The 26936-nt window shown below is 39.9% G+C and overlaps 1 protein-coding gene across 1 annotated transcript in view; it reads right to left on the bottom strand.

Moving 5' to 3' along the window:
- The window catches only part of FREM1 (FRAS1 related extracellular matrix 1), a 275149-nt gene that overhangs the window by 94291 nt on the left and 153922 nt on the right, over positions 1-26936 (bottom strand). Inside the window, exons 14-20 of the mRNA XM_057313443.1 lie at positions 23515-23838; positions 20557-20665; positions 17069-17200; positions 9535-9879; positions 8774-8916; positions 1763-1956; positions 959-1049 (exon numbers count right to left, since the gene is read on the bottom strand). Coding sequence (XP_057169426.1) covers positions 959-1049; positions 1763-1956; positions 8774-8916; positions 9535-9879; positions 17069-17200; positions 20557-20665; positions 23515-23838 — 1338 coding nt within the window. The remainder of the gene's footprint in view (positions 1-958; positions 1050-1762; positions 1957-8773; positions 8917-9534; positions 9880-17068; positions 17201-20556; positions 20666-23514; positions 23839-26936) is intronic.

Genomic DNA, 26936 nt, shown 5'->3' on the forward strand with positions numbered 1-26936 from the left:
ACTTGTGAGTCCTCTGTGTCCTTATCAGTAAAATAAATAAAATAAAAAAAATAGTAGTACTGAGCACATGGGGTTTACATACTCATTTGCAACATCTAACTACAGTGAGATTAGGCAGAAGAAGCCCTACAGTCAGGGGTAGCTGCTGCCTAAGTAGTCATCACCATCACGGTGACTCTCAGGAGAGTATTCAGGGTAGAGTCCACAGGAAGGGGGAGAAGGTTGGTGAAGGATTTGGGAAGGTGGTAGATATTATGAGTTGAATGCGTTCCCCCCAAAAAAGGTATGTTGAAGTCCTAACCTCTAGTACCTCAGAATATGACGTTACTTGGGAATGGGGGAAGGAATATAACTTGTGTTATATTCCTCATAAGAAGAGAGAGACACACAGAGAGAAGATGGCCATAGGATGACAGAGGCAGACGGGAGTGTTGATCCACAAGCCAAAGAACGTCAGAGAGTCTGAGGAAGAGGCAAGGAAGTCTTCCTCTACAGGTTTTCAGAGAAAACCTTGACCCTGCCAACACCTTGATTTCAGACTTCAGCCTCCAGAACTCTGAGACAGTAAGTCTCTGTTATTTTAAGCCACCCAGTATGTGGTCCCTTTGGCAGCCCTAGGAAATTAATACAGTAGGATCCTGAATGACTTGAATGTGTTGGAATAAAACCATAGGAACCAGGTCTACAAATCAGAGCCTGACTACTGGTAAAATAATGCAAAAGACTGTGCTGAATTATAACAAGATTTTGAAATTGCATCCAGCTCAATGAAGCATTGTCAAATAGATAGCACATGCTTAATAAAAGTATGCAACCAGAAAGAATGTAGACATCAAGCATTTGATGCTCCTGGCAGATGCCAAAGGCCAACATTCTCAAGTGGAACACTAGGAGTGTCATCCCTTCTCTCAGAAGACACCCCCATCACGTTTGTCAACATTTTAGCAGAGCATCATACCTGAGTGAATGATCTCAGCCCTGAGGCTGCAGGATTTTTGATCAGCTTTGGAATGCTATCCGCCATAAATAATTTCCCAGCATCCAGATGTCTAAAGAGAGATACAGGAGAACACATCAGCTAATTTTCCAGGCAAGAAACATTAAGTCAAAGAGCCTGCAACCAAATTTTCTAAAGCTACAAATGCTCATTGTAAGAAGAAATAAAATATTCCATCTTTATATTCTCTCCTTCTGTTGGGGTAGGGAGGGTGGTTCTAGCCTTCAGTCCAGAATCATCAATGCCATTCTTATGACTGCAGAAACAATGTACAGAATTTTCTACTTGGCTCTCGTGAAAGGGAATCGTTCTTCCCATCCTAAAAAATGTTTCCTTGCTATCACATACATGACACAAGCCTCAGATATATTCATGTCATTTTTCTGATTGGGATCATAGAATATGACAATTTTGTGACCTGCAATAACTGAAAACAGTATTGTGAAGACTCAATAAATTTTATTTAAAAAACAAAAATATGTTCTCTTTAGGAAAAAAGAAATGTTGTATGAAAAAAAGATTAAGGACCATTTTAAGCTTACCTAAGCTGAAGACAATACAAGCGGCAGGTCACTTACAAATTAATACAGCTTTTCAAGGGAGGTATGAGATAAGTTTGAGATTACAGTAAATGTGGAATTGAATACAAGTTCATGCCTGACCAACAGAGCAACTGAACCACAGTACTGTATATGGACACCTGCTACTTAGTCCTTGGACACAACCCTCAACAAATAGCCCAGGTGATGACTTCTCAAGAGATACCTGTGGCCGAAAGAGAAAAATGGAGGTGTTGTTATCGTGTAGAGAAGCTCCCTGTCATATTCTGTATCTATAAAATGTAGATGTTTCTTAGTTATGTAGGCCACCTCAGTTTCCTTGACAACCAAATGCCGAGAAACTCCAGGAGCCTCTTTTGGAAGCTGGTCATCCACTGGAGTGATATGGATGGTCACCACCTGGAAAGAAATTATCTGTGCCATTAATTTGAAATACCAAAGGACACCAAAGAAAACGCCCCACAATCACCCACTCATGGTTAAGATGCTTTTCAAAAACTCCCATTTGTAATATACTTCCATTGAAACGATTCAGGAGCTATTAAGAATGTGGGCCAAAAATGGAACATTCTTACCCATTTAATGCTATATTTTAAGAATAGAATTACCACAGTTATAGTTAATGCAGTCATGAATGCTACAGAACAGGCACATAATACCAAAATATGTTCCTGATTTTATTTCTACTTCTCTCTTCCACCAACAACCTGTGCTTTCTTTCACTACTACCCTCCACTCAGTCATTGATCCTAGAAACCTTGTCATGACTTGTTTCCTCCTTCTCCGCTGACACATAACTCATCTCCAAGTCCCAGAGTTTCTGCTTACCAAATTTCTTATGCCATGACCACACCCCACCCCCACCCCAACTGTCATTCCCACTCTTACTGGTCTAGCTCCAGCTCTCATCCTTTCTTCCCTACATTATTGCAACAGCTTCCTATGAGCCCTAACTCCAAAACCTAATCTAGACTTTATGTATCTCCAGTGTTCTCTTTAAAAAAAAAAAAAATGCAAGTGAAATCAGTTATTCCTCTCCCAAAAAAAATAAACCACCACTCAGGAGGGATTAAATCATTCAAGCTCCTCTACATAGCACCCAAGACCTCCACAGTTTAGACACACTCTATTTTTCAACTTTATCTTTTACCACCTTTCAACATTAACCGAGGACTCTAGATGAGCACAAGATTCGAGGCTTTAGTTCTCAAGCAAGCCTCTATGCTCTGGATCATGCTGTTCCTTCAATCTGCAATGCTTTTCTCCTGCTTTCTCCAGCAACTTGAGGCTTTCTTACCCTTGAGGTCTCTTCTTAAAACTTAGCCCAATTTCTTGGGGGCTCCTGAGTGGCTCAGTCGGTTGCAGGTCCAACTCTTGATTTCAGCTCCGGTCATGGTCTCAGGGTTGTGAGATTGAGCCCTGCGTCGGGCTGCCCACTCAATGGGGAGTCTGCCTAAGATTCTTTCCCTTGCCCTCTGCCCCCTCCCCAAGCCCCTCACTTGCTCACTCACACACTCTCTCTCTAAAACAAATAAACCAATCTTAAAAAAAAAAAATTTTGCCCAATTTCTCAGTTGGAATTGTTTCTGAATTTTGCTTATCCCTCAACAAACATTATTATTTCATTGCCTTATATTATTAGTTAGTAGTTTACATGCCAGTCTCTCCTAGACTGAAAGGTCCCCAAGGGGAGTATCATAGCATAGTGCAAACCCTGTGGAATTTGTCAGTGGAAAGACAGTTAAAACGCAGAGTATACCACTCAGTAGCTATTAATCTTGAACAAGTCACTCAACTTTTTTGGGTGTCAGTTTTATTGGTTAGTTAAGTAGAACAATCACCACCTCATGGAGTTGTTATGAGGATCAAATATCGTTACATAGATAAAAGTCTGGCACATAGTAGGTGCTCAATAAATACTATGTTCATTCTGGTTGCTCCACAACAACTGGCATAGTATTTTGTAGGTAGGAGATACTTCATCGGTGTTTGCTAACTCAGTCAACATGCCCTATTTGTGATTTTTCAAATTCTTACAATCATACTCACAGGTTTGGGATCATGCAAGAGGACAAGGCAGCTTTGCCAAACAGCTTTTATCATCACATTTTTTTTTTCTAATAAACCATGACTGGCTGCGAGAAAGCAATTACTAATTCTCTCTCGAAATGGGACATTTGTTTGGCACCATGGATCTTTGCACAGCTTGATGCATGAGAATATTCTTACCCTGGTTCTAATTATTTTAATATTGTTACCAAAGCACAGATCAGCAATGCCAGTTTTGTCTACAATAATGGTGTTCACAATACTTAATTTGAAAATGAAGAAAATTCCTTTTTAAATTACAAAGCAAAAACTAAAACATGGTTAAGCTTTTCTATGATAAAGCCTGGGACATCAGCTGGGTAACCTACAAGCTACACTCCCTGGGGCAAAAAATTTAACTCCTTTGGGGCTCTGTTTTTCTCTCTAGTAGCACAGTGAGTACCTGGTAGTAGGTGCTCAATTAATTAATTCCCTGTCTCCATCCTTGATTACTTTTACAAAAGCATACAACGTATTTACTACTCCATTATGAAACATTTCAATAATTAAAAACTAAAGCCAGTTATCAAAATAAAAGAACACAATGACAGTCATTTCTCCGGTCTCCTGGAGTCTGTGTCACAATTTTTTTTTCCAATTACAGTTTTTTGCTAATCTACAAAGTTCAGAAATTCTCTATGGGACCTCCCAGCCATAGAGCACATCAGCAAGGCTCCACTTAATTGAAAAACTGGATTTAATATGGAAACAATAGTTATTGTGCCTTCAAAGAGACCATTTTCCATGCTAATTTATTCTCTAATGTGTTCTTTGTGTAAAAAGAATGTACAAGCATGCTTTTTTATACCCCTGTAGTAATTCTTGGTGGGCACATTTTTCAACATGCTTTATGATCACTTAAATTGATGTATCTTTACATATTTATGCATGTTTAAACAATTATTGTATGTGTGTCTGTGGGTAAGAAAAATCCTATTTTAACAAGCTCCATAGAGAAATAAAGAATTCTCATTGTACTGAAATTTGGTTGTAAAAAAGACATTATTGAACACCCATTCCCAGACAGTGAAAAACTAGTGTCCGATCACTGGGTTCTCGCTGCTGACTCTCCCTACATCCCTCCAGTCTACTTATGGCCACAGGCACCTGCAAACAGACTTGGAGAGAATCTGAATATAATGTGATAAATCAGTACACAAAATGACAAAGCCTGACCTTGACCCTCAGAATCAGGCTCCATATATGATACTCCGACAGCTAATATCTGACTTTCTTACAAGCCTGGGTTCTTGATCCTTTCTCTGCCTCAGCTTTGACTTTTGCCTGATTCTTTATCTTGCATCTTCTGTTTGAGATTATCCAGTGCTACTTCTCAGCCCCAGGAACTACTATCAATGTTAGCTTTGCCCATCCCACTTCCCAGTCTGACTTCAGACAAATGCCCATGCCCAGGGTACCTGTTCTCTCATCCAGTCATGTCCAGTTGCTTCCTTCCACTTGACCCACAGGTCTTTGTGGTACCTGCTTCCTTTCTTTCTCCATTTCTTAGTCCTCTTCCTGTTTCTCTCATCTATCCTTATTTTTCATTCTCTACTTTACTTTTTTTTTTTTAAGTTTTTATTTTAATCACCCGGTGCTCATCACGACAAGTGCACACCTTAGTCCCCATCACCTATTTCACCCATCCTCCCACCCACCCCATTTTACTTCTATATCACTTTCTCCTGTTTTAAGACCTCTTACAGCTTAAGCTCTATAAAACCCTCTATTGAGAAGGATGAAGGAGGAAATATTTTTCAAAAACAAATTGAGCAGGTGAGGCTTTATTTGATGACAGTAAGGACAACCAAGATAGAAAGAGAGGGGTTTTCTTGCTGGTGTGTAGATACACTGTTGGCTGGTGTGTCAGTCAACCTCTCAAGGAGCATTCAGTAGAGAAGGTCGAGAAGAGGGAAGGGGTATTCCTGCTTATGTAACTTCTTTCTTGCTTTATGTGCATTGTGTCTCATCTGAGGAGATCCTTGCTTTCTGTCTCTATGAAAGGAAGTTTCCCAACATTTTGGCCTAAGCAATCCTGTGCCTTGCTTTAAATTTTGGTGACCAGGGAAGCTTCTGATCAAAAAAGCTCCTGTCAAGCAGCCTTTTTATCTGGACTTCCAGTTAATGGCAGAAAGTTGCAGATATTCTTGACTATTTTACAAATTTTGCTGAATTTTTATGTGTAAGACATGACTAGATACCTGTCCAAATTGAAGACGCAATCATCAAGTAGACTAATGATCATGCAAGTCCCTTAAAAATTAGAGTTTCAATGATGATATCGGGGGTTCATAACACAAAAGCACTTAATCAGAACACATACACACAATACTTGTTTTGTTGTTTGGCACACACTAATTCCTAGACACTCTGAAGAATAAAGATTTATGCTTACTCCTCCCTATGTCACTCCCTCCCCAGTTCCCACCAAATGTTTCAGTTTTCCTATTTTCTACTTTCAATAAAAATGGGAAGAGCCAGAGTTCATTTGGGCACAAAAAAAGCAGTTCTTGAGGTTCTACTTTGAGTCTTGAACCAAAGCCTGAAGACACAGAGATAAATAATTTGTGATTCCTGCCATCAGCGAGCTCACAGTTGATCCAATAAAACAAATAATGGCCTCACATTATAGTTATTTGATATCAGATCATATAAAAGGACAAGCTGAGCCAGCCTGGGGGAGTTATGAAATGGGGAGCATCGGAGGTTTCCTGGAGCAGGTGATGTTATAGCTGAGAGTAGGTCCATTGTTTGGAGAAGAACTAAGCTAAAACAGCCACTGATCAGAAGTGGGGGGAAAATGGATGCCAGAGGAATGCTACCAAACACTTTGCCACTGTATTAATGGGTTTTAATTGTCCTCAATTACAAGGATGTGGCTGATCTCCTCTATTCTTAAGAGCCCATGTGAGGAATTCTGATGATAATCTAGCCCTCAAAAGATGAAGATTGGAACCAAAGCACTGGCAGTGGGGTGGAGAGCTAGAGACGGATAAGAGAAATTTATCAAGTAGATTTAGTAAGACCTGCTGACTGATCTGTTATTAGACAGAGAAAAGGGCTAGGGAGGACTTCAGGGATTTTAGTTACAGTGGTTTTGTGCAAGTTTTGGGGGGAAATATTCCAAGTATCTTATGGATTGTGGACATGGTGAATTTAAAATGCTGGTGAGACACACGTGTAATGATGTCAGGTACAGAGGCGGGTACATGAGAATGAGCTGGAGAATATTTAGAAGCCAGAGACACAGCAAATTCATAGATTCTGTCTCTGTCTCTCTCTTTCTCAACACAGATTAAGAAGACAAAAGCAAAGAAAAGCATAATTATGACCTTTTCTTTAGAAATCCATCCATCATAGGGAATAAACTTATAACCGGATCTACAGAGTTTGGTTTGAGTTATTTGCCAAGATTTAGAAATAATTCTGCTTCAATAAAGTTTTCATTACCTTACTATAGAGAGATCTCACATCTCCATTTGATCTATAAATATGAGATAAATATAAATAAATCTATACCTATGATGTATAAAATATGTAATAGCAGAAGAGGAAAAAGAAGTCAATTTTTAATAAAACACATAATCTGCTAATAATGATATGTATTCTAGTCAGAAACAGGTCAGTTTGGATAGATACAATAGAAGATTTTAAAATAAATCCTATTAGTAGTTGCCATTTTGCATCATCAAGTCAACCAAGGTCTCAAGCAAAAATGCAATCTAGAAATGGCATATAATACATTGATGAAAGCAGGGAGTTGTTATTTGTAAAGGAATTGATTTGTTATTCAATATGCAGATGAATTAAGAATTTTCTCATTCATTCTCTATTCCCTCTTAACAGGGATCACCTAGTTCCTTCAGTTTCTGGGCTCTCTGACGTCATTCTTCCTGATCATCCCTTTTTGTTACTTTTGTCCTAGCAAACAGATGAATAGCTCAATCACCCGTGCAGTGGCTAATGTAAGTGACTGTGACATTAAGAGAAGCATCATATAACTAATAAGGACACATGCTTTAAGAAATCATTCTAGAGAGGGTGCCTCAGTGGCTCTGTCTGTTAAGCATCTGACTCTTGATTTCAGCTCAGGTCATGATCTCAGGGTCATGAGACCAATCCCTGTATCTGGGCTCCATCCTCAGCGGGGAGTCTGTTTCCTCCTCCCTCTCCCTCTGTCCCTACTACCCTCTAAACAAAATACATAAAATCTTTTAAAATAATCATTCTAGAGCTGGCTCTAGATTTGCTTTGATCCCTACACATGCTACCTTCCATGATCATAGGTATAAAATGCCTAGCAAAAAGAACCATGTATAATAAGTGATCACTTATTTTCAGCTGTCTTTTCCACCCCTACCACCAGCCATCCTCTCTTTGCATGGAGTCTACCCTTTTATAATTGTCCAGATCCGACACTAACTCCATTTTCTGTAATTTCTATATGAGAATGCCTCCATAAACTTATTTCCATATCCTGTATACTTAAATGATATACTTGAGTGATGGTGAAACTCATAGTTCTTCAAAAGCAACAATAAATAAGAGCTAACTTATCTATTGAGTACTTATCATGTGCCAGAAAGTTCTCAGTACTTTATACATAATTATCTCACTTACCTTCACAATTGCTCTGTAAGGAAGTTGTATTATTACCTATTTTACAGATGAGGAAACTGGTCAATCTGACCTGAGGAGGCACAGGTCAATCAGTTAGTTAGGGTCAAGGAGAGGAGAGAAACATGGGCAGTATAACTTCAGAGACTATACTTCAACCACTACACATAAAATGCCAGTGTTTTCTTGAGTGTTACAAAGCCAGCATATTTTGGGAGGTGTTCTGTATAAAGGGTCCCCATGGTTAAACGATCTTGAAAACACTGCATACACAGAGTTTTTACAAGTAATTTACAAATACAATATTTATAAATACAATCATTTACAAAACTTACTAGGAAAGTAAATGGTGGAGAAGTCATGTTGCAAAGAAATTGACTTAATTTTGCTAATCCATTGCTTCTCAAACTTTGAACCTTAAAACCTGCTTGTGTGTAGTTTCTAATAACACCTCCCAGAATGGATATCTGCGGACAAGACTTGAGGACAGTATTCAGAGATGGCTTCTTACCTCTGGCACTGAGAGATTTGGAGGTTCATGGCTGTCCCACAGGACAAATTCAAAAGAGTCTTCAAAGATCTCTCCACCAAAGTGACGATAGTAAATGATGCCATTAAATAGATCTCTCTGAAGGAAGCCAGGGACAGGATAGCCTATTGGGGCCACAAAACACCACATGCTTTTGTAACAATCTTCCAGATGTTGGGGTATAAAGATATTGGACTTATCTCCAAAGTATTCTCTGCCTAGTGCAGTGTATGCATCCAATGAATTTTCATTAAATACTTTTATCAAAGCTTATAAACAATAATCAGAAAAATTAAAGTTGCTGCACCTGTCTTAAAATATATAGAAAAATTAGCATTACAAAAAATATTTTTAAGAAACATAGTCTTAACTAACACCAACTACTTGATCCCTATTTTGTTACTCCTGACTACTTTAAGAAGTAGTTATGAAATTATACTAATAAAGCATAAACAAATGTTATTCATGAAATTACTTTATCAATAATATAGAATAGGTCAAACACTTCTTATTTATTCTATCATCTTGCTTGGCAGACATAATTTTTCATGGTGTAATAGTTAGCTTGAGGCCCAGCTCTGGAACTTCCCAGATGCACAGACTTGAATAGATCAATATAACTTTTTTAGGTGCCAGGTTTCCCATCCATAAAATGGGAATGATAATCGTATCTTACCTCATAAACTTGATGTCCACCCTTGTAGAAATTCTGACACCAACAATCATAACTGTTCAGAACTTACCTATCAGCCCTGGCCCTGGTTTCTTCATGATCTCTCCAGCCTGAGGAGGTTTCGTGATATTAAAGAAGATGTAGTCATCACTGGAGTCCATGTCTGATGCCCTCAGCATGGAACCCTGGATCAGTATCGTCTGCCCCTCCTCCAGTTCAATCACAACATTGCTTATGAGGAACGGGGGACTGTCATCTTTGGGCAAAATGTTGATGGGAAACTTATGGCGGATGCTGTGATGGCCATCGAATATCCTGAAGATCACAAAGTCTTTGGTGGAGTCACTGTCATCATGATGATAGCGAACAACTCCAGCCTGAAGGTCAGCCACAGTGAAGAGAAATCCTTTCCCACCTGAAGAAGAGAGCAGAGATGGAGCTCTGAATGAGGGGTGCCAATGGAGCAGCTGTAGTGAAAGCAGCCCTAGAGGAGAGGGTGTTAAGAAAAGTGGACCAGCCAATACTTGCCTCACTTAAACAAACAATCTTGTTTAGTCAGCTCTGGGCCTCCACAGACCTGGTTTTGAATACTGGCTGTAACGCTAATTAGCTGTGTGGACTTGGGCAAGGTACTTAATTCGTTTCAGACTCATCTATAAAACAGGGATAATAATACCTACCTCATATTCCCTAGAAAGGATGAGAGAACTTAAAGAACAGTAAGCCTACAAAATATGTTTATTATTAAACTCGTTGCTATCATCCTACAAGGCAGCACTTCTTAGAGGGGCCATCTTGAACCAGGACCATTAGTACCACCTGGGAAGTTGTTAGAAATGCAAGTTCTGGAGGTGAGCCCCAGGAATCTTGCTAAACATGCTAAACATGCTAAAATTCATGAGTCACTGGCTTACTACCCAAGAGCTAGAGCTCTGTTATCAAATGGCCTGGATTCAAAGCCCAGTTCAGCCACTTTCTAAGTACATGACCTTAGACAAGTCAACTTTTCTAAGGTTCTCCTATTGTAAAGTGGGAATAATAATACTACCTAATTTCATAAAGCTGATATAAGATAAAGTATGTATAACACTTTGTACAGTATCTGGCACAAAGAAAATACTTAATAAATTTTAGTACTATTTTCTACCTCCTCTGAACCACAACATCATCATGGTCTACCACTCTATTCTTCATTTCTACAGTATTAATAAACATGATTCACTCTACATAAACAATTACAATTGTTGATGGCAAGTGCCCCAGTAGTCTCCCTACACTGTACGGTTGTTTTAAAGCCCTCACTGGAATATGTGATTAAACATTTGTATAATAGACACTATAGATTACTTCACCCAGTAGCCACTTTCTGCTTCTTCACCAGTAACAGAATCCTAGTTTTATTTGGAATGGCAATATGACCATTTAAAAACACTCAGGTTCCCAGATGCCATTGCATCTAGGGGGGTAATATATGAATTGGTAGATTTAAGTGGAACCCACTGTATCAGGTTCCTGAGAAAAGTTGTTAAAGAGAGCAAATTAATTGACATAACTTTTTTCATTGTCCTTTCTCTTCCTTCCTTCCTGGAATGCAGAATCAAAGTCTGGAAGTATAGGCACCATCTTGCAACCACTGTCAGAGCAGAAAGAGCTCCTGGCATCATGGATCTAGAATGCCTACCTTTGGGAAACTTGTCACATGAGAAAAATAACTCTTGAATTTTTAAGTCACTGTAGCTGGGTTTCCCTTACACGCAGCCAAACATCCACTCTGATTGACATACCCAGGCTTAAGGTGATCTCCTACTCTCCTGGGATTAGGCAAAAGAATTTATCATTTCATTTTTAATTTCAGAATTCTTAATCACAAATGATAACAAATAAGAGCTCCCTTTCTGCTTTATAGTTAGGAATACCAGGAGGATAATTGAATTCAATCTTCTGAGCTCATTGAAAGGAATGGACTGTATTATCATATGATATGAATATTATTTTTATTAGGATTATCACCTTGTTAACTACTATTCTTAATTATAACATAATTAACATAATAGTGCTACTAATAATAACATAGTGATTATCAAGTATTTAAAAAAGTAAGTTTTTCTGTTTTTCAATACATTTTTCTGAATCAGAGAAATAAGAGGGAAATATTTTGTCTTCCAACTGGGATAAGATCATCAGTTAAAGAGTATATTTAGAAGGAGTATTACATGGCATCTGAGATTTAAATAATGAGCCAAGTCCAAGATGCTACTCATAAATGGTCATCCAGGTGTGCCTAGGTGGCTCAGTCAAGTGTCCGACTCTTGATTTCGGCTCAAGTCATGATCTCAGGGTCGTGAGATCGATTGAGACCCACATTAGGCTACATGCTGGGCATGGTGCCTGCTTAAGATTCTCTCTCTCTCCCTTTTCCTCTGCCCCTCCCTCTTCAATAAATAAATAAATAAGTAGATAAATAAACGGTTATCCATTGATATGAGCACCCTAACACAAAAGCTAATGGTTTCAAGACCTCCAGATTTTCTGGATATGACAATTCATTTAGAAATGACACCTAAGACAAAAGGTTTATTTGAACAAATTACAGCTGAAAACTTCCCTAATCTGGGGAAGGAAAGAGACATCCAAATCCAGGAGGCACAGAGAACTCCCATCAAAATCAACAAAAGCAGGCCAACACCAAGACATATCTTAGTAAAATTTGCAAAATACAGAAATAAGGAAAGAACCTAGAAGCAGCAAGGGAAAAAAAATTCCCAAGCCTAGAAGGGAAGACAAATCAGGTTCACAGAAGATCTCTCCACAGAAATCTGGCAGGAAGAAAGTGGCATGATATATTCAACATGCTGAATAGGAAAAATATGCAGCCAAGAATACTTTATCCAGGAAGGCTGTCACTGAGAATAGAAGGAGAGATAAAGAGTTTCCCAGACAAACAAAAACTAAAGAAGTTCATGACCACTAAACTAGCCCTGCAAGAAATAAAGGAGACTCTTTGAGTTGGAAAGAAAGACCAAAAGCAACAAAGACTAGAAAGATATACAGAAAATCTCCAGAAACACCAACTTTACAGGTAATACAGTGGATTTGTAATACAATACAAATATGAATAAATTCATATCTATCAATAATCACTCTGAATGTAAATGAACAAAATGCTCCAATCAAAAGACATAGGGCATCAGAATGGATTAAAACAAAACAAAACAAACAAACAAACAAACAAACAAAAAACAAGATCTACCTATATGCTACCTACAAGAGACTCATTTTAGACCTAAAGACACCTGTAGATTGAAAGTGAGGACTTGGAGAACCATCTATCATGCTCATGGATGTCAAAAGAAAGCCAGAGCAGCCATATTTATATCAGACAAACTATATTTTAAACCAAAAAGTGTAAAAAGAGATGACAAAGGGTGCTATATCATACTTAAGGGCTCTATCCAACAAGAAGATCTAACAATTGTAAATATTTGTGCCCACAACTTGGTAGCACCCAAATACATAAATCAATTAATAACAAACATAAAGAAAATCATTGATAGTAATACAATAAGAGTAGGGGACTTTAACACCCCACTTACAGCAATGGACAGATCATCTAAGCAGAAAATCAACAAGCAAAAACTGGCTTTGAATGACACATTGGACCAGATGGACTTAACAGATATATTCAGAACATTTCATCCTAAAACAGCAGAATACACATTCTTTTTGAGTGCATATGGAACGTTCTCCAGAATAGATCACATACTGGGTCAAAATCAACCCTCAACAATTACAAAAAGATTGAGATCATACCATGTATATTTTCAGACCACAACACTGAAATTTGAAGTCAACCACAAGAAAAAATTTGGAAAAACCACAAATACATGGAGGTTAAAGAACATCCTACTGAAGAATGAATGGGTTAATAAGGAAATTTAAAAAGTAAGAAATATATGGAAGCAAATGAAAATGAAAACACGACAGTGGGATGCAGCAAAAGTGGCCAAAAGAGGAAAATATATAGCAATACAGGCTTACCTCAAGAAGCAAGAAAAGTCTCAAATACATACCCTAAAGGAACTAGAAAAGGAACAGCTACAAAAGCCAGCAGAAGAAGGGAAATAAAATGATATAGAAACAAACAAAAACACAGTAAAACAGATCAATGAAACTAGGAACTTGTTCTTTGAAAGAAGTAATAAAATTGATAACCTCTAGCCAGATTTATCAAAAAGAAAAGACAAAGGACACAAATAAATAAAATCACAAATTAGGGGTGCCTGGGCAGCTCAGTCATTAAGCATCTGCCTTCAGCTCAGGTCATGATTCCAGGGTCCTAAGATTGAGCCCCACATCGGGCTTTCTGCTCAGCAAGGAGTCTGCTTCTCCCTCTCCCTCTGCCCCTCTCCCCACTCATGCTCTCTCTCTGAAATAAATAAAATATTTTTTTAAAAAATCACAAACTAAAGAGGAGAGATCACAACCAACACCACAAATATGCAAGTAATCATAACAGAATATTATGAAAAACTATATGCCAACAAACTGAGCAATCTGGAAGAAATGGACAAATTCCTAGAAACATACAAACTGCCAAAATTGAAACAGAAAGAAATAGAAAATTCCAACAGACCCATAACCTGCAAAGACACTGAATTAGTAATCAAAAATCTCCCAACAAACAAAAGTCCAGGGCCAGATGGCTTCCCAGGGGAATTCTACCAGACTTTTAAAGAAGAGTTAATATCTATTTTTTTCAAACTGTTCCAAGACATAGAATTGGAAGGGAAACTTCCAAACTCCTTCTACAAGACTAGCACTACCTTGATTCCAAAACCAGACAAAGACCCCACTGAAAAAGAGAATGACAGGCCAATAGCCCTGATGAAAATGGATATAAAAATTCTCAACAAGATACCAGTGAATCAAATCCAACAGTACATTAAAAGAATCATTCACCATGATTAAGTGGGATTTATTCCTTGGCTGCAAGGGTGGTTCAACATTTAAAAATCAAATGTGATCCACCACATTAATAAAAGAAAGGATAAGAACCATATTGTCCTCTCAATAGATGCAGAAAAAGTATTTGACAAAGTACAGTGTCCTTTCTTGATAAAAATCCTCTATAAAGTAGGGATAGAGGGAACATACCTCACCATAATAAAGATCATATACGAAAAACCCACAGCTAATCTCATCCTCAAAGGGGAAAAACAGAGCTTCTCCTCTACAGGCAGGAACAAGACAAGGATGTCCACTCTCACCACTGTTATTTAACACAGTACTAAAAGTCCTAGCCTCAGCACTCAGACAAAATAAAAGGCATCCAAATTGGCAAGGAAGAAATCAAGCATTTGCAGATGACATGATAATCTATGTAGAAAACCTGAAAGATTCCACCAAAAGTATTGCTAGACCTGATAGATGAATTCAACAAAGTCACAGGATACAAAATCAATGTACAGAAATCTGTTGCATTTCTATACACCAATAATGAAGTAACAGAAAGAGAAATCAAGGAATCAATCCCATTTACAATTGCAACAAAAACCATAAGATCCTAGGAATAAACCTAATGAAAGAGGTAAAAGACCTGTACTCTGAAAACTGTAGAACACTTATGAAAGAAATTGAAGATAACACAAAGAAATGGAAAAACATTCCATTCTCATGGATTGGAAGAACAAATATTGTTAAAATGTCTATGCTACCCAAAGCAATCAACATATTTAATGCAATCGCCATCAAAATACTGCCAACATTTTTCACAGAGCTAGAACAAACAATCTTAAAATTTGTATGGAATCACAAAAGACCTTGAATAGCCAAAGCAATCTTGAAAAAGAAAAGCAAAGCTGGAGGCATCACAATTCCAGACTTTAAGTTCTATTAGAAAGCTGTAATCAAGTAATGAATCATGGAACTTTACATCAAAAACTAGGGATGTACTGTATGGTGACTAACATAATAAAAAATATTATTATTAAAAAAAATAAAAAAATTTTTTTAAATTTAAAAAAAAAAGAAAGCTGTAATCATCAAGACAGTATGGTACTGGCACAAAAATAGACACACAGATCAATGGAACAGAACAGAGAACCCAGAAATGGACCCTCAACTCTATGGTCAACTAATCTTCAACAAAGCAGGAAAGAGTTTCCAATGGAAAAAAGACAGCCTCTTCAACAAATACTGTTGGGAAAACTGGACAGTAACATGCAAAAGAATGAAACTGGAGTGCTTTCTTACACCATACACCAAAATGAATTCAAAATGGATGAAATCCCTAAATGACAGGAAACAATCAAAACCCTAGAGGAGAACGCAGGCAGCAACCTCTTCGACCAAGGTTGCAGCACTTCTTACTACATATGTCACCACAGGCAAGGGAAACAAAGGCAAAAATGAACTACTGAGACTTCATAGAGATAAAAACCTTCTGCATGGTGAAGGAAATAATCAACAAAACTAAAAGCCACCCTACAGAAAGGGAGAAGAGATCTGCAAATGATATATCAGATAAGGGGTTAGTATCCAATATCTATAAAGAACTTAGCAAACTTGAAACCCAAGAAACAAATAATCCACTTAAGAAATGGGCAGAAGACATCAATAGACATTTTTCCAAAGAAGACATACAAATGGCCCAACAGACACATGAAAAGATATTCAACATCACTCATCACCAGGGAAATAGAAATCAAAACTCCAATGAGATATCACCTCACACCTGTCAGAATGGCTAAAATTAACAACACAGGAAACAACAGGTGTTGGCAAGGATTAGAGAAAGGGGAACCATCTTGCACTGTCAGTGGGAATGCAAACTGGTGTGGCCACTTTGAAAAACAATATGGAGGTTCCTCAAAAAGTTAAAAATAGAACTACCCCATAACCCAGTAACTGCACTACTAGGTATTTACCCAATGAATACAAAAATACTGATTGGAAAGGGTACATGCACCCCAATGTTTATAGCAGCATTAGCAACAATAGCTAAATTATGGAAAGAACCCAGATGTCCATTGACAGATGAATGAATAGAGATGTGGTATATATATATACAATGGAATACTACTCAGCCATCAAAAAAACGAAATCTTGCCATTTGCAATGATGTGGCTGGAACTAGAAGGTATTACGCTAAGCAAATGAGTCAGTCAGAGAAAGACAGATACCACATGATTTCACTCACATGTGGAATTTAAGAAACAAAACAGATGAACATACGGGGAGGGAAAAAAAGAAAGAAAAGAGAGAGGGAAGCAAATAATAAGAGACTCTTAACTACAGAGAACAAACTGAGGGTTAACGGAGGGCAGGTGTGTGTGGGGGGATGGGATAAATGGGTGATGGACATTAAGGAGGGCACTCGTGATGAGCACTGGGTGTTATATGTAAGTGATGAATCATTAAATTCTACTTCTAAAACCAATATTACACTATATGTTCACCAACTAGAATTTAAATAAAAACTTGGGGAAAAAAAGAGAAAGAAATGAGTCCCAAGAGATGGCTATGTACATCCTGTTAAACATGATCTGCCTTTGGAGAAAATACTTCTCAGGTTCTCTTCTAGGTCGGAGAGACTGATCTTTCACCTCTTAGTGTAAGCCGTCCATGCTGCAGGCCGCCCACGGTGACCAACTGGACAGCATGGATGTCATCATTGTCGACAATCTGAAACTGTTCCCAAGTGATGGCCCGAGACTGCCCCTCTAGAAGACTCAGACCTACAAGAGAAAACAGAAAATGTCCTGGAAAGTTCTATGACATGCCAACACACCTACTTTAAGGCAAGATTAATGAATTTTCACTCACAAACTAGCCAAAAATTGTATCTTTGAAAGTTTTTCAAGAAATTGAAATTTAGCTTTTATTTTTAGTAATATTTCCTTTTTAAAGACTTATTTTTTTGAGAGAGAGAGAGAATGCAGAGGGGAGGGAGAGAGGGAGAGGGAAAAACTCAAGCAGGCTCCACACTTAGTGTGGAGCCTGATGTGGGGCTTGATCTTATGACCCTGAGATCATGACCTGAGCTGAAACCAAGAGTCAGATGCTTAACTGATTGTACCACCCAGGCACCCCATATTTTTAGTAATATTTCTACTTTTTTTAAGATTTTATTTGACAGAAAGAGAGAGCAGAAGCAAGGGGAGCAGGAGAGGGAGAAACAGGCTCCTCACTGAGCAGCAAGCCCAACTCGGGGCTCGGCCCCAGGACCCTGGGACCATGACTGGAGTCAAAGGCAGACACCTAACTGACTGAGCCACCCAGGTGCCCCATAATATTTCTACTTTTAATACGATTAACCCCAATCTGACAACCAGTTCCTTATACATCCATTGGAGGCATGATGGTCCAGAAAAAAAATACTAAAGGAAAGAATAGAGGCTATGTTAACGGTGATCTCTAGTTCAAAAATGTCCACAAGGAATGTTTCAAAGATGACGTCTAGATATTTTAATTGGGCAAAAGAATCAGAAGAGCTTTACCATATAAGTTATGAGCTCAAGAGTAGCTCACAGGACAGAGGGGGTAAAGTGGGTAACTGTGCAAATATGGAGCTGCTACACTAGGGGAGCGTTTAACAGTATTAGACATGAAGTGTCTGACACTTTGCAATGAGGGCTGAATTTTATTCTAGACTCTAATAAAGAAGGGACTTTTGTAACTAAAGGAAATGAAATAGAACCTCCTTGGACCCAGCATGCTGGAGGAAATCTGGGGAGAGAGGGTAAGTGCTGCTCAGAGCTGCAAGAATATAGATCCTGGACCTAACATTCCAGTGAAAAACAGGGAGCTGAGCATCACCAACCATTCCCAATATTCAGGAGATCCAGGAGGTGATAGATTGCAAAGAATCTTAAATGGTAGCAAAGCTTTTTAAGGAACAAGTTGATAAAACTTAAAGGCAGTGTACTGGTGGACCCGATGATGCACCCTTTCAAACCTGCCCAGCTTCCCCTGCCCCCCTGGCCATGACGTGTGCCTGCTTTCTCACAGCAGCAGCCCCATGAGGGTCCCCACAGTCCCCACGATTGTAAAGTACCAGTTGCCACCATTGCCTCACCTTCTGATGTGGCTGGTTACCACAACCGTCCTCTTGGGCAAGGGCCAGGTTATAGCATGACCTACCCTTGTGACCATAGCCAGGTCCTACACCAGGGACCCAGGGAGTTTGTGCAGTAGCTACAAAGAGGGGCCACGCAGCACATCATGGGCATGTGAGGAGCTGACATCCAGTGAGGCAAACTGACCACAGTGAGACAGGAGATGTGAAGGAGCTAAGAGAGAGACGATTCACCCTTTCTCCACCCCAATTCTGACTCTTCCCACACACAGTGGTTCCGTCTCCTCCTGGAGACACCAGCACAACGGAACAGTCAACTTCACTTTCTCATCAACTTGGTCATGCCACCTTTTTATTTGTTCCCCACAACTTCCTTTCCCTCTCATTCTTGTTTACAGTATAGGGTTAGTGCACTTGACCTGTCTCAAGGGGTGTTGGCTAGGAACCTGGGATAAGACATACAGTCTGAAAAGAAGGAGAGAAGGAGAGAGAAAGAGAGAGACAGAGAGACAGAGAGACATAGACAGAGAGGAAGGAAGAAAGGAGGGAAGGAGGGTAGAAGAAAGGAAAGAAAGAAAGAAGGAAAGAAGAGAGGGAGGACAAGCACATATCTCTGTGAGGCGCGCCTAGGTAGCTCAGTTGGGTAAGTGTTCAACTCTTGGTTTGGCTCAGGTCTTGACCTCAGGGTTGTGAGTTCAAGCCCCATGTGGGCTCCATGCTGGGTGTGGAGACTACTTAAAAAAAAATCTCTGTGACTGGTACTAAGGGTTTTGAAGCCATGAGTGCATGGTACAGCATAGTGCAAGGCATCATGGGACACAGCAGAAGAGCAAGCAAGAAGACTAGGATAGATAGAAAAATATTAACATTCATTCTGTCTTCATGGTGGAGTAATAAATGATTTTATTCATTACTGTTTCATTTATTCATTACTATCCATTCATTATTATAATTATCCATTCATTCGTTCTATTTATTGTTTAGTGTACTTTCCAAGTTCTCCATGATGTACATATATTAAATTCATAATAAGTAAAAACTCATTTTAAAAAAGATTCTTATGTCCAAAGTAGCCAAAACCAGATTTGGAGCTCTCTTAACAAGCTTGAGTTTCACAGACCACACAGACTATTAAATCGCTATGCTCAAGCAATACTCTGCTTAATATGTGATTATTACTAAACTTCAGGTTATCAATTCCTTTTCTTTCATTATCCCTCTAACAGAGGTAGAGTGGGACACAAAAGCAGCAAGACTGCTCAACCAATGTTCTCCTCACAACTGAAACTCGGGCACGTGTGTGTACCCACATGCAAGGGTGCGTGTGTACACACACACAGACACAGACACACAGCGACAAGTTTACACCACCACCTGAGCATTTAAATCAGAGATATTTTCCACCCTAACAGAACCGACCACCACCACTTGTGAGTATGTTCTGAATGCTTTAAATGGGATCAGTGGGAAAGGAAAAAATCTTCGTTCACACTCCACATTAACATCTGATCTAAATATATACACTGCATATATTTAATATGGTCTTTAATAAGACCACTCAGAAGTGACCTTCTTTAAAATAAATAAAGCAGTTTAAGCTCTTTATTCATGTGTTGTGGCTTCCTTGCACATTGTCCTAAAAACAGGATAATGAATGTCTACATTTTCCTTCCCTCCTTCAGAGTTGGAGGCCTTTTCTCTCTCTGTCCAATTACAGCTCAATATCATAAATAGTCACTTTTTTTGCCTCATTCAGTTGAAAGGTGTCCCTTCTGGCTTATTTCCTCCAGAGGAAAAACTTGGCTTCACCACACAGGAATCCTGGATTTAAGTTTCTCACCCTGCTGATAGGAAAACAAACCAAAACAGAAACAACGATCTGATTGCCTTCACTGGTCTGGGTTTCAGTTGCCTCGTGTGTGAAATGGGAGGAAAACCACCTTTCTTTCCCGACCCATATACTTTCCAGGATTCTCTTCCGGGCTCTGTGGTTTGACGCCCTACACGGAGCTTCACCTGTGTTCCAGGACACTCGTGGGGCATTCGTATCCGCTGTTCTGATGGAGATGAGCACTGTGATAGGTGCACTCCTTTCGAAGAAGAAGTCATAAGCCTCCACCTCTACCTGTAAACAAGCAGTTGCATATGAATCACACGTTGACAGTTTATAGCATAAAACACCCTTATTATTCCTGGGGCGGACACCACAGACACAGACAAAACAGATTTAGGTGTCTGCTGTTGCCTGATCTCACTTTTCTTAAAGACTGATTTATTTATTTTAGAGACAGAGAGAGAGAGAAGGCACAGGGGAGGGGCAGAGGGAGAGAGACAGGTTCCCTGCTGAGCATGGAGTCCAACTTGGAGCTGTCTCATGACCCAGAGATCACGACCTGAGCCAAAATCAAGAGTCAGACGCTTAACTGACTAAGCCACCCAGGCACCCTGTCTCATCTCATTTTGGACAACCTGATCTCACGTTTTCAGGCTTTAGATTTTGTTCCTTAGTTAACAGTATTTTTAAATTTTCCTCTCCATAAAAGCAGCTTTTAACCTGAAATAAGCAAATACGCTGAAGAAGGGTCCCTGCGACTGCTCAGGAGACCAGCATCAGACCACTCGAACCTCTCTCAAAGGTATAGGGTCTAGAGCAGCGGATCTTAACGGAGGGAGACTTTGTCCCCCCAGGGAACATCTGGGAATGTCCAGAGACATTTTTCTTCTCACAAATGGGTATGCATGGTGGGCAGTCCTACTGGCCACTAAATAGTGGATAGAGGCCAGGGATGCTCTTCCATACTACCACGCACAGGACAGACCCCCCGACAAAGAATTATCCAGTGCAAACTGCCAAAGGTCCTGCTTTGAAGAGACCCTGGTCTACAGGCATCTATCTCTCCAAACATATTTTTAAATATCCAGATTTTATTGGCTTCCATGAAATCTATAGCTAATAAATGGGGCTATATGATATATTTTTTAAAGATTTTATTAATTTATTTGAGACAGAGAGAGGGAGAGGGAGAAGCAGACACTCTGCTGAGCAGGGATTCCAACAAGGGGCTCTGTCCCAGGCCCCGGGATCATGACTGAGCCGAAGGCAGATGCTTAACCAACTGAGACACCCAGGCGCCCTGTTAAGTTTTGAACCTTATTATGTATTATGCCCACATTGCACCAGGGGCTGACGGGAAAGGATGATGTATAAGACAGAAATGCAAGGCACGTGCTGACTTTTGAAGAATGTCCTTTTGACATTGAATGTCCATTTGGTCCATTAGAGAAAATAAATTATCAAATGGCAACATATCAGCAAATAGAACCTCACAAAAGAAACGTTCTCAAACCACAAGAGTACCTAGTAAAATGAGTTTGAATTTTCGTGGCTGAAAGAAAGGACTGCCTTGGCATTACAGTCCAGGGAAGGCTCAGCTAGCTTCAGGAGCACTGGTCATTGCTCTGCCCTCGGGGTCCCACCCCAGACGGCTGAATGAGCCCAGGGCTTCCAGCTCATGTCACCTGCAAAATGCCAACAACAATGACAATGTCACTCATTTGGGCAGGTTCTGCTTTAAGATTACATTGTACGATGCCAGAAAAGACACACAGGAAGCAGCCAGAGTAGCTGTGCTTTATTTATGAGTTCAAGGTAAAACCGGGCGTCTAATGAGAAATTACTTTCTCAAATGGAAGGAATGGGAGGCGAAGAGGAAGCTGCCACTTACTATTATGAAGTGAAGAAAAGCAAAGCAAACGGCAAAAGCATGGCATTGACAGTCTGAAGCCTTTTGTCTGCCCTGGAGGCTAAATGCTGAAAATGCCTAAATTAGATGGAGGACAATTTGGAACCCCAGGCATGCTCATTTTCCTTAATAAACCTGAAGTCAAGTCTGTATCCATCTGCTCATTTAAACGTTCCATCCTGTTTGAATCAACTTCCTGGTAGGTCTGTAAGTCTGTGAAGGGTTATTATGTGCAAGACTGTCACCAGCTGTTCTCAACTCCCATCCAAAACAAAGTAAGAGGAAAGAGGCTAGAATAGCAGCAAAAGGTAGTCAGATTAGACAGGAAGGGGACTTTTCAGACAGGAAAGTGTTTGATAGAGAAATTAGTCATCCAATCAGTTATGGAATCGCCTATTATTCAGTGTTATTCATTAAAATTAAGGATCACAGTAAAACACCTCCAAACAAGGAATAATGGAATTTATTAATGAGGGGTGCCCTGGTCGCACAGTGGGTTGAACATCTGACTCTTGATTTCAGCTCAAGTGGTAATTTCAGGGTCACGGGATCGAGCCCCACATGGGGCTCCACACTCAGCACGAGTTGTACTTGAGATTCCCTTTACCTCCCCCCGCCCCTCCCGCTTGTGTGCTTTCTCTCTTTTTCTCCCTCTCAAATGAATAAATCTTTAAAATAGAAAGAATTTGTTAATGAAAGGATCGTAGACAAAGTCATCTCTAACTTCCATAGTCTATGTAACACAGAAAGACCGTCAAGGACACCGGAGTTCTCAAACCAGTGAGCTCTGGGCTAAATGTGGCCCCCAAAATATTTTGTAGCCGGCACAATATGTTTTAGAACTTTTAATATGTACTCTGTATTTAAAAATGGAAACATTTTTACAAAAAAACTTCCAGATATCCAAGTACTCTGAAGAACGAGAGCTAGGACTACCCTGGGTGTGTATTCACACAGGGCAGCAATCGCCGGAGCTTGGGAACAGCGGCCTCTGAAACGGCCAGCTCTTTTCTTCCTATCCCCACAGTCTCCCCCCAGGCAGGTTTGCCCATTGGCATCGCCTGCCTGGCTCCTGTAGGTATTTGAATCCGCATCCAGATTTACAGTGACTGATTCTCTTCTGAGGCGCTGAGGGTACAAAGTGATCTGAAGGTGAGGGGAAGTGGCCTGCCTCTTCAGAAACCCTGAGGACACCAAACAGGCTAGACGCTTTGTCTCCCTTTCTTCTCACCTCGTAATGTCTCCGCACAGGATGGCTGCTGTTCGGTGGCTGATAGGCTATCTGCATGTCACTTAGATCTTTCCAGGTGAACGAGGAGACCGGTCTGGTGTGATCCCACAGATGAGTCACGTAGCCCTGGAGCGGGGCTTTGGTAATGTTGAACACCAGCAAGGGCTTTGGGGTCTCATCCTCTTCACAGTCCAGAACGGATGTAGTCAAGGAGGTCAGGATGAACTGATCCACTTCCAGAATAAACATGGCCATGAACGCAGCCCTTGGAATCTGATTAGGAAAGCCAGCTCTGATATAGACGGGCAACCACGCGCTCTCTGACTTTTGAAGGGGAAAGAAAATATGAAGGGGAAACAAAATGAATGAAATTATCACATACATGGTTAATCGTATGTAGACAGTATGTCTGGCAGTGACTTGAAAGGTGGCTGCACATGAGAATCACTGGAGAGTTTTAAACACATACTGACACCCAAGCTCCATCTCCGCAGGTTCTAATTTAATTGTTCCAAAAAAGAGACCAAAAAACGGGTATTGTTAAAGCCCTCTGGTGACTCTACTATGTAGCCAGAATTGAAAGGGGACATTCGTTTTGGCATCAGAAGGAACTGTCCTTCCGATTCTATTTCCAGCACTTACGATTTGTGTGGTTTTAAACAAGCTAACTCCTAAACCTTTCCCCCCATTTGTAAAATGCAAATACTGGACCCCCAAGTATTAAGTGAGGATTAAATGACATAGCCAGAGGAGAGCACTTAGCAGTGTCTGGCACACACCGCCAACCTCCTCTGGCCACCCTGCACTTCCGGCTATGTGGTTTTAAGGAGGGCAAAGGCAGGACGAAGGAAAATGCCTTCAGTACTCATGCAACTGAAGGATGGTGGCTCAGCTGTCTAGTTAGTTAAGACCCTGAGTCCCCAGGTGACGAGTAGATAATTAAAACTGAAAGTTACCAATCAGGCTAGAAATGCACCCTCAAATGAGAGAGCTTGAGCAAGAGGCCCCAACAATGGGGATCTCCAGAGAAACTAGGAAATTGCGTCTTGGGATCTGAGCTATCAACAGGGACTATGAGAAGAATCCTCAAAGCAGGAGATGCTGGTTATCGCGGCATTTGGTGTTTCGCATTGTTAAGAACGACTCCTAATGATAAGAGTCACATTCAATATGCCCAACACTGGATATTGGACTAGAAGTCATAATCTGTATGTAATGAAATGTTCAAAACAGAATTCTTTTTGGCTCAGTCTCAACTGAAGTTCCAATGAAAGAGATATCAGATTTCAAAGTGAATGTGACACCAATACTATAGGCAGTATTTACAAAGCAGATGGTCTGGAATTGGTCTAGAACCCTCTCATCCACTACAAGAATAGAAAAGCGTTGAGAGGGGTAAAAGAAAGATTTATCTGTAGAGAAGAGTGCTTTGCTGTGCTGAGTCACTCCCTCAATCCCCAACCCCACACAACACCATGAAGAGGAAAGGTGGGCAATGCTACATTTGTGTTAGGTCTCAGGAGAGCAGTTTCCCTGAGGCCAGCCTTAAATGTCTCTTTTACAAGTGAAATACAGAGGACTGATGCTGGGCTTATACGGGAGGAAGCTAAGGGGCCAGATGCAGAAGAATACTGGTGCCTCTTCTGAGATCTGCCTAGCCCTTGTTTGTGGCAGGAAAAAACATATGGGGGCTCCCACATATGGGCTGAGTGGGACAGAGGGTTGGTCTGGGGTCATCCTGGACCCTAACATTTTGCATGCATCTGTGAGAAGCCAAAGAATGGCAGAAGCAGGCAGCGGGGGTGGAAATAATCCTAGGAGCTGTGGGAGGAATTGCAAGGAATACTCAGGCTAGAAATGACTCCTCTGGAGATTCACCAGAAGACCTCCAGGTTGGGAGATCCCCAGAGATACTATAAAATTGCCCTGGAGACAAAGAATAAGCTGGAAACACTTGCCAGAGTTACAGAGCATGAAGTTATATTCCATCAGTGTCTGATCAAATAAGGCCTCTCTTCCCAATGCTCCCCACAAATCAAGCCCCCTAAGACCAGAAGTTCCAAAACTAGCCAGCAAAACTCAAGAGAGAAGTGCAACAGAGAAAGAGAAGACAATCGACCCCTCTCCCTTCCCGCTGCATGTTTAATGAAGACAAATTAATGATATGCTGAGATATCTCAGGATTTAGAGAATCTATTCTTCACATGTCATTTAAAAAAAATTATTTAAAGGGGAGCCTTAGTAGCTCAGTCGGTTAGGCATCTGACTCTTGATCTCAGCTCAGGTCTTGATCTCAGTTCAAATCTTGATTTCAGGGTTGTGAGTTCAAGCCCTGCATTGAGCTCCATACTGGACATGGAGCCTACTTTAAAAAAATTTATTTAAAACCTCATAATGTTGAAAATTAGGAATGGGAAAATCATGGTATAAAAGAACTGGCGCTGAACAGTCAGAACATTTAAGCCCAGGGTTAAGCCTAAATAATATGTTATTTTAAACATGTTAACAAAATGGATGTAAATGTCAAAAGAGCTTACATGAAATAAAAGTAGATGACTTAAGAAATAAGAGGTGTAACAACTGGATGCTAGAACTAAAACTGCAGATTGTATAAATACAGCCTGGGAGATAGGCGATCATCAGGAGAAAGGATAAATAGGATCAATCCTCATCATATATGGGAAAGACCTAAAGGACCTCATTCCATTTTTTGCCTTAAATATTAAAAATATAAGTAAAACATTGCTTTAAAGTTTGGAATTAAATCCCAGTAAAACATAAAATGGGATAAAGGACTTTCAAATAAATGAAGAAAAAGGCACAGAAAATATAATCTCTATTGCAAGACAAATTTTTTAATTAGCCAGAAAGCATAAAGCAAAATGATAGAAATACATATCCCATAAAACTATAGCTTGTATTCCCATGTTCAAGACAAATATTCTGAAATTAAATATCTAATTACATGTGCCTTATAAGGGAGACATTAAAATAAAATTACATACAAATAAAAAGTAAAAGCATGATCAAAAGTTATCATGTAAGGAAAAAAGCAGAAGTGACCACACTATCTTCAAAGAAAGATAAATCAAGGCAAACAGCATTAAAAAAGGACAGTGAGCATAGTCCAAGATGGTAAGAGGAGTGGGAGACCTTAGTTTCGTCTAGTCCCAGGAATTCAGCAAGATAGCTATCAAATCACTCTGAACAGCTGCAAACTCAAACGCAGATCTAAGAAAATAGCTGCAACTCTACCAACAGAACAGCAACCTCTGTCTGCAAGATAGGACAAGCGGAGAAGTGAATCTGGGAGATATAAGAGAAGATAGACCGAGGGGGGAGGGAGTCTCCATCAGCCGGCACCGGAAAGTGACAGAGCAGCAGAAGCAAAATCAGAACTTTTAGATGTCTGCTCCAGTGAG

The sequence above is a fragment of the Ursus arctos genome, unplaced genomic scaffold (assembly GCF_023065955.2).
Source record: "Ursus arctos isolate Adak ecotype North America unplaced genomic scaffold, UrsArc2.0 scaffold_18, whole genome shotgun sequence".
Classification (NCBI taxonomy): Eukaryota; Metazoa; Chordata; class Mammalia; order Carnivora; family Ursidae; genus Ursus; species Ursus arctos.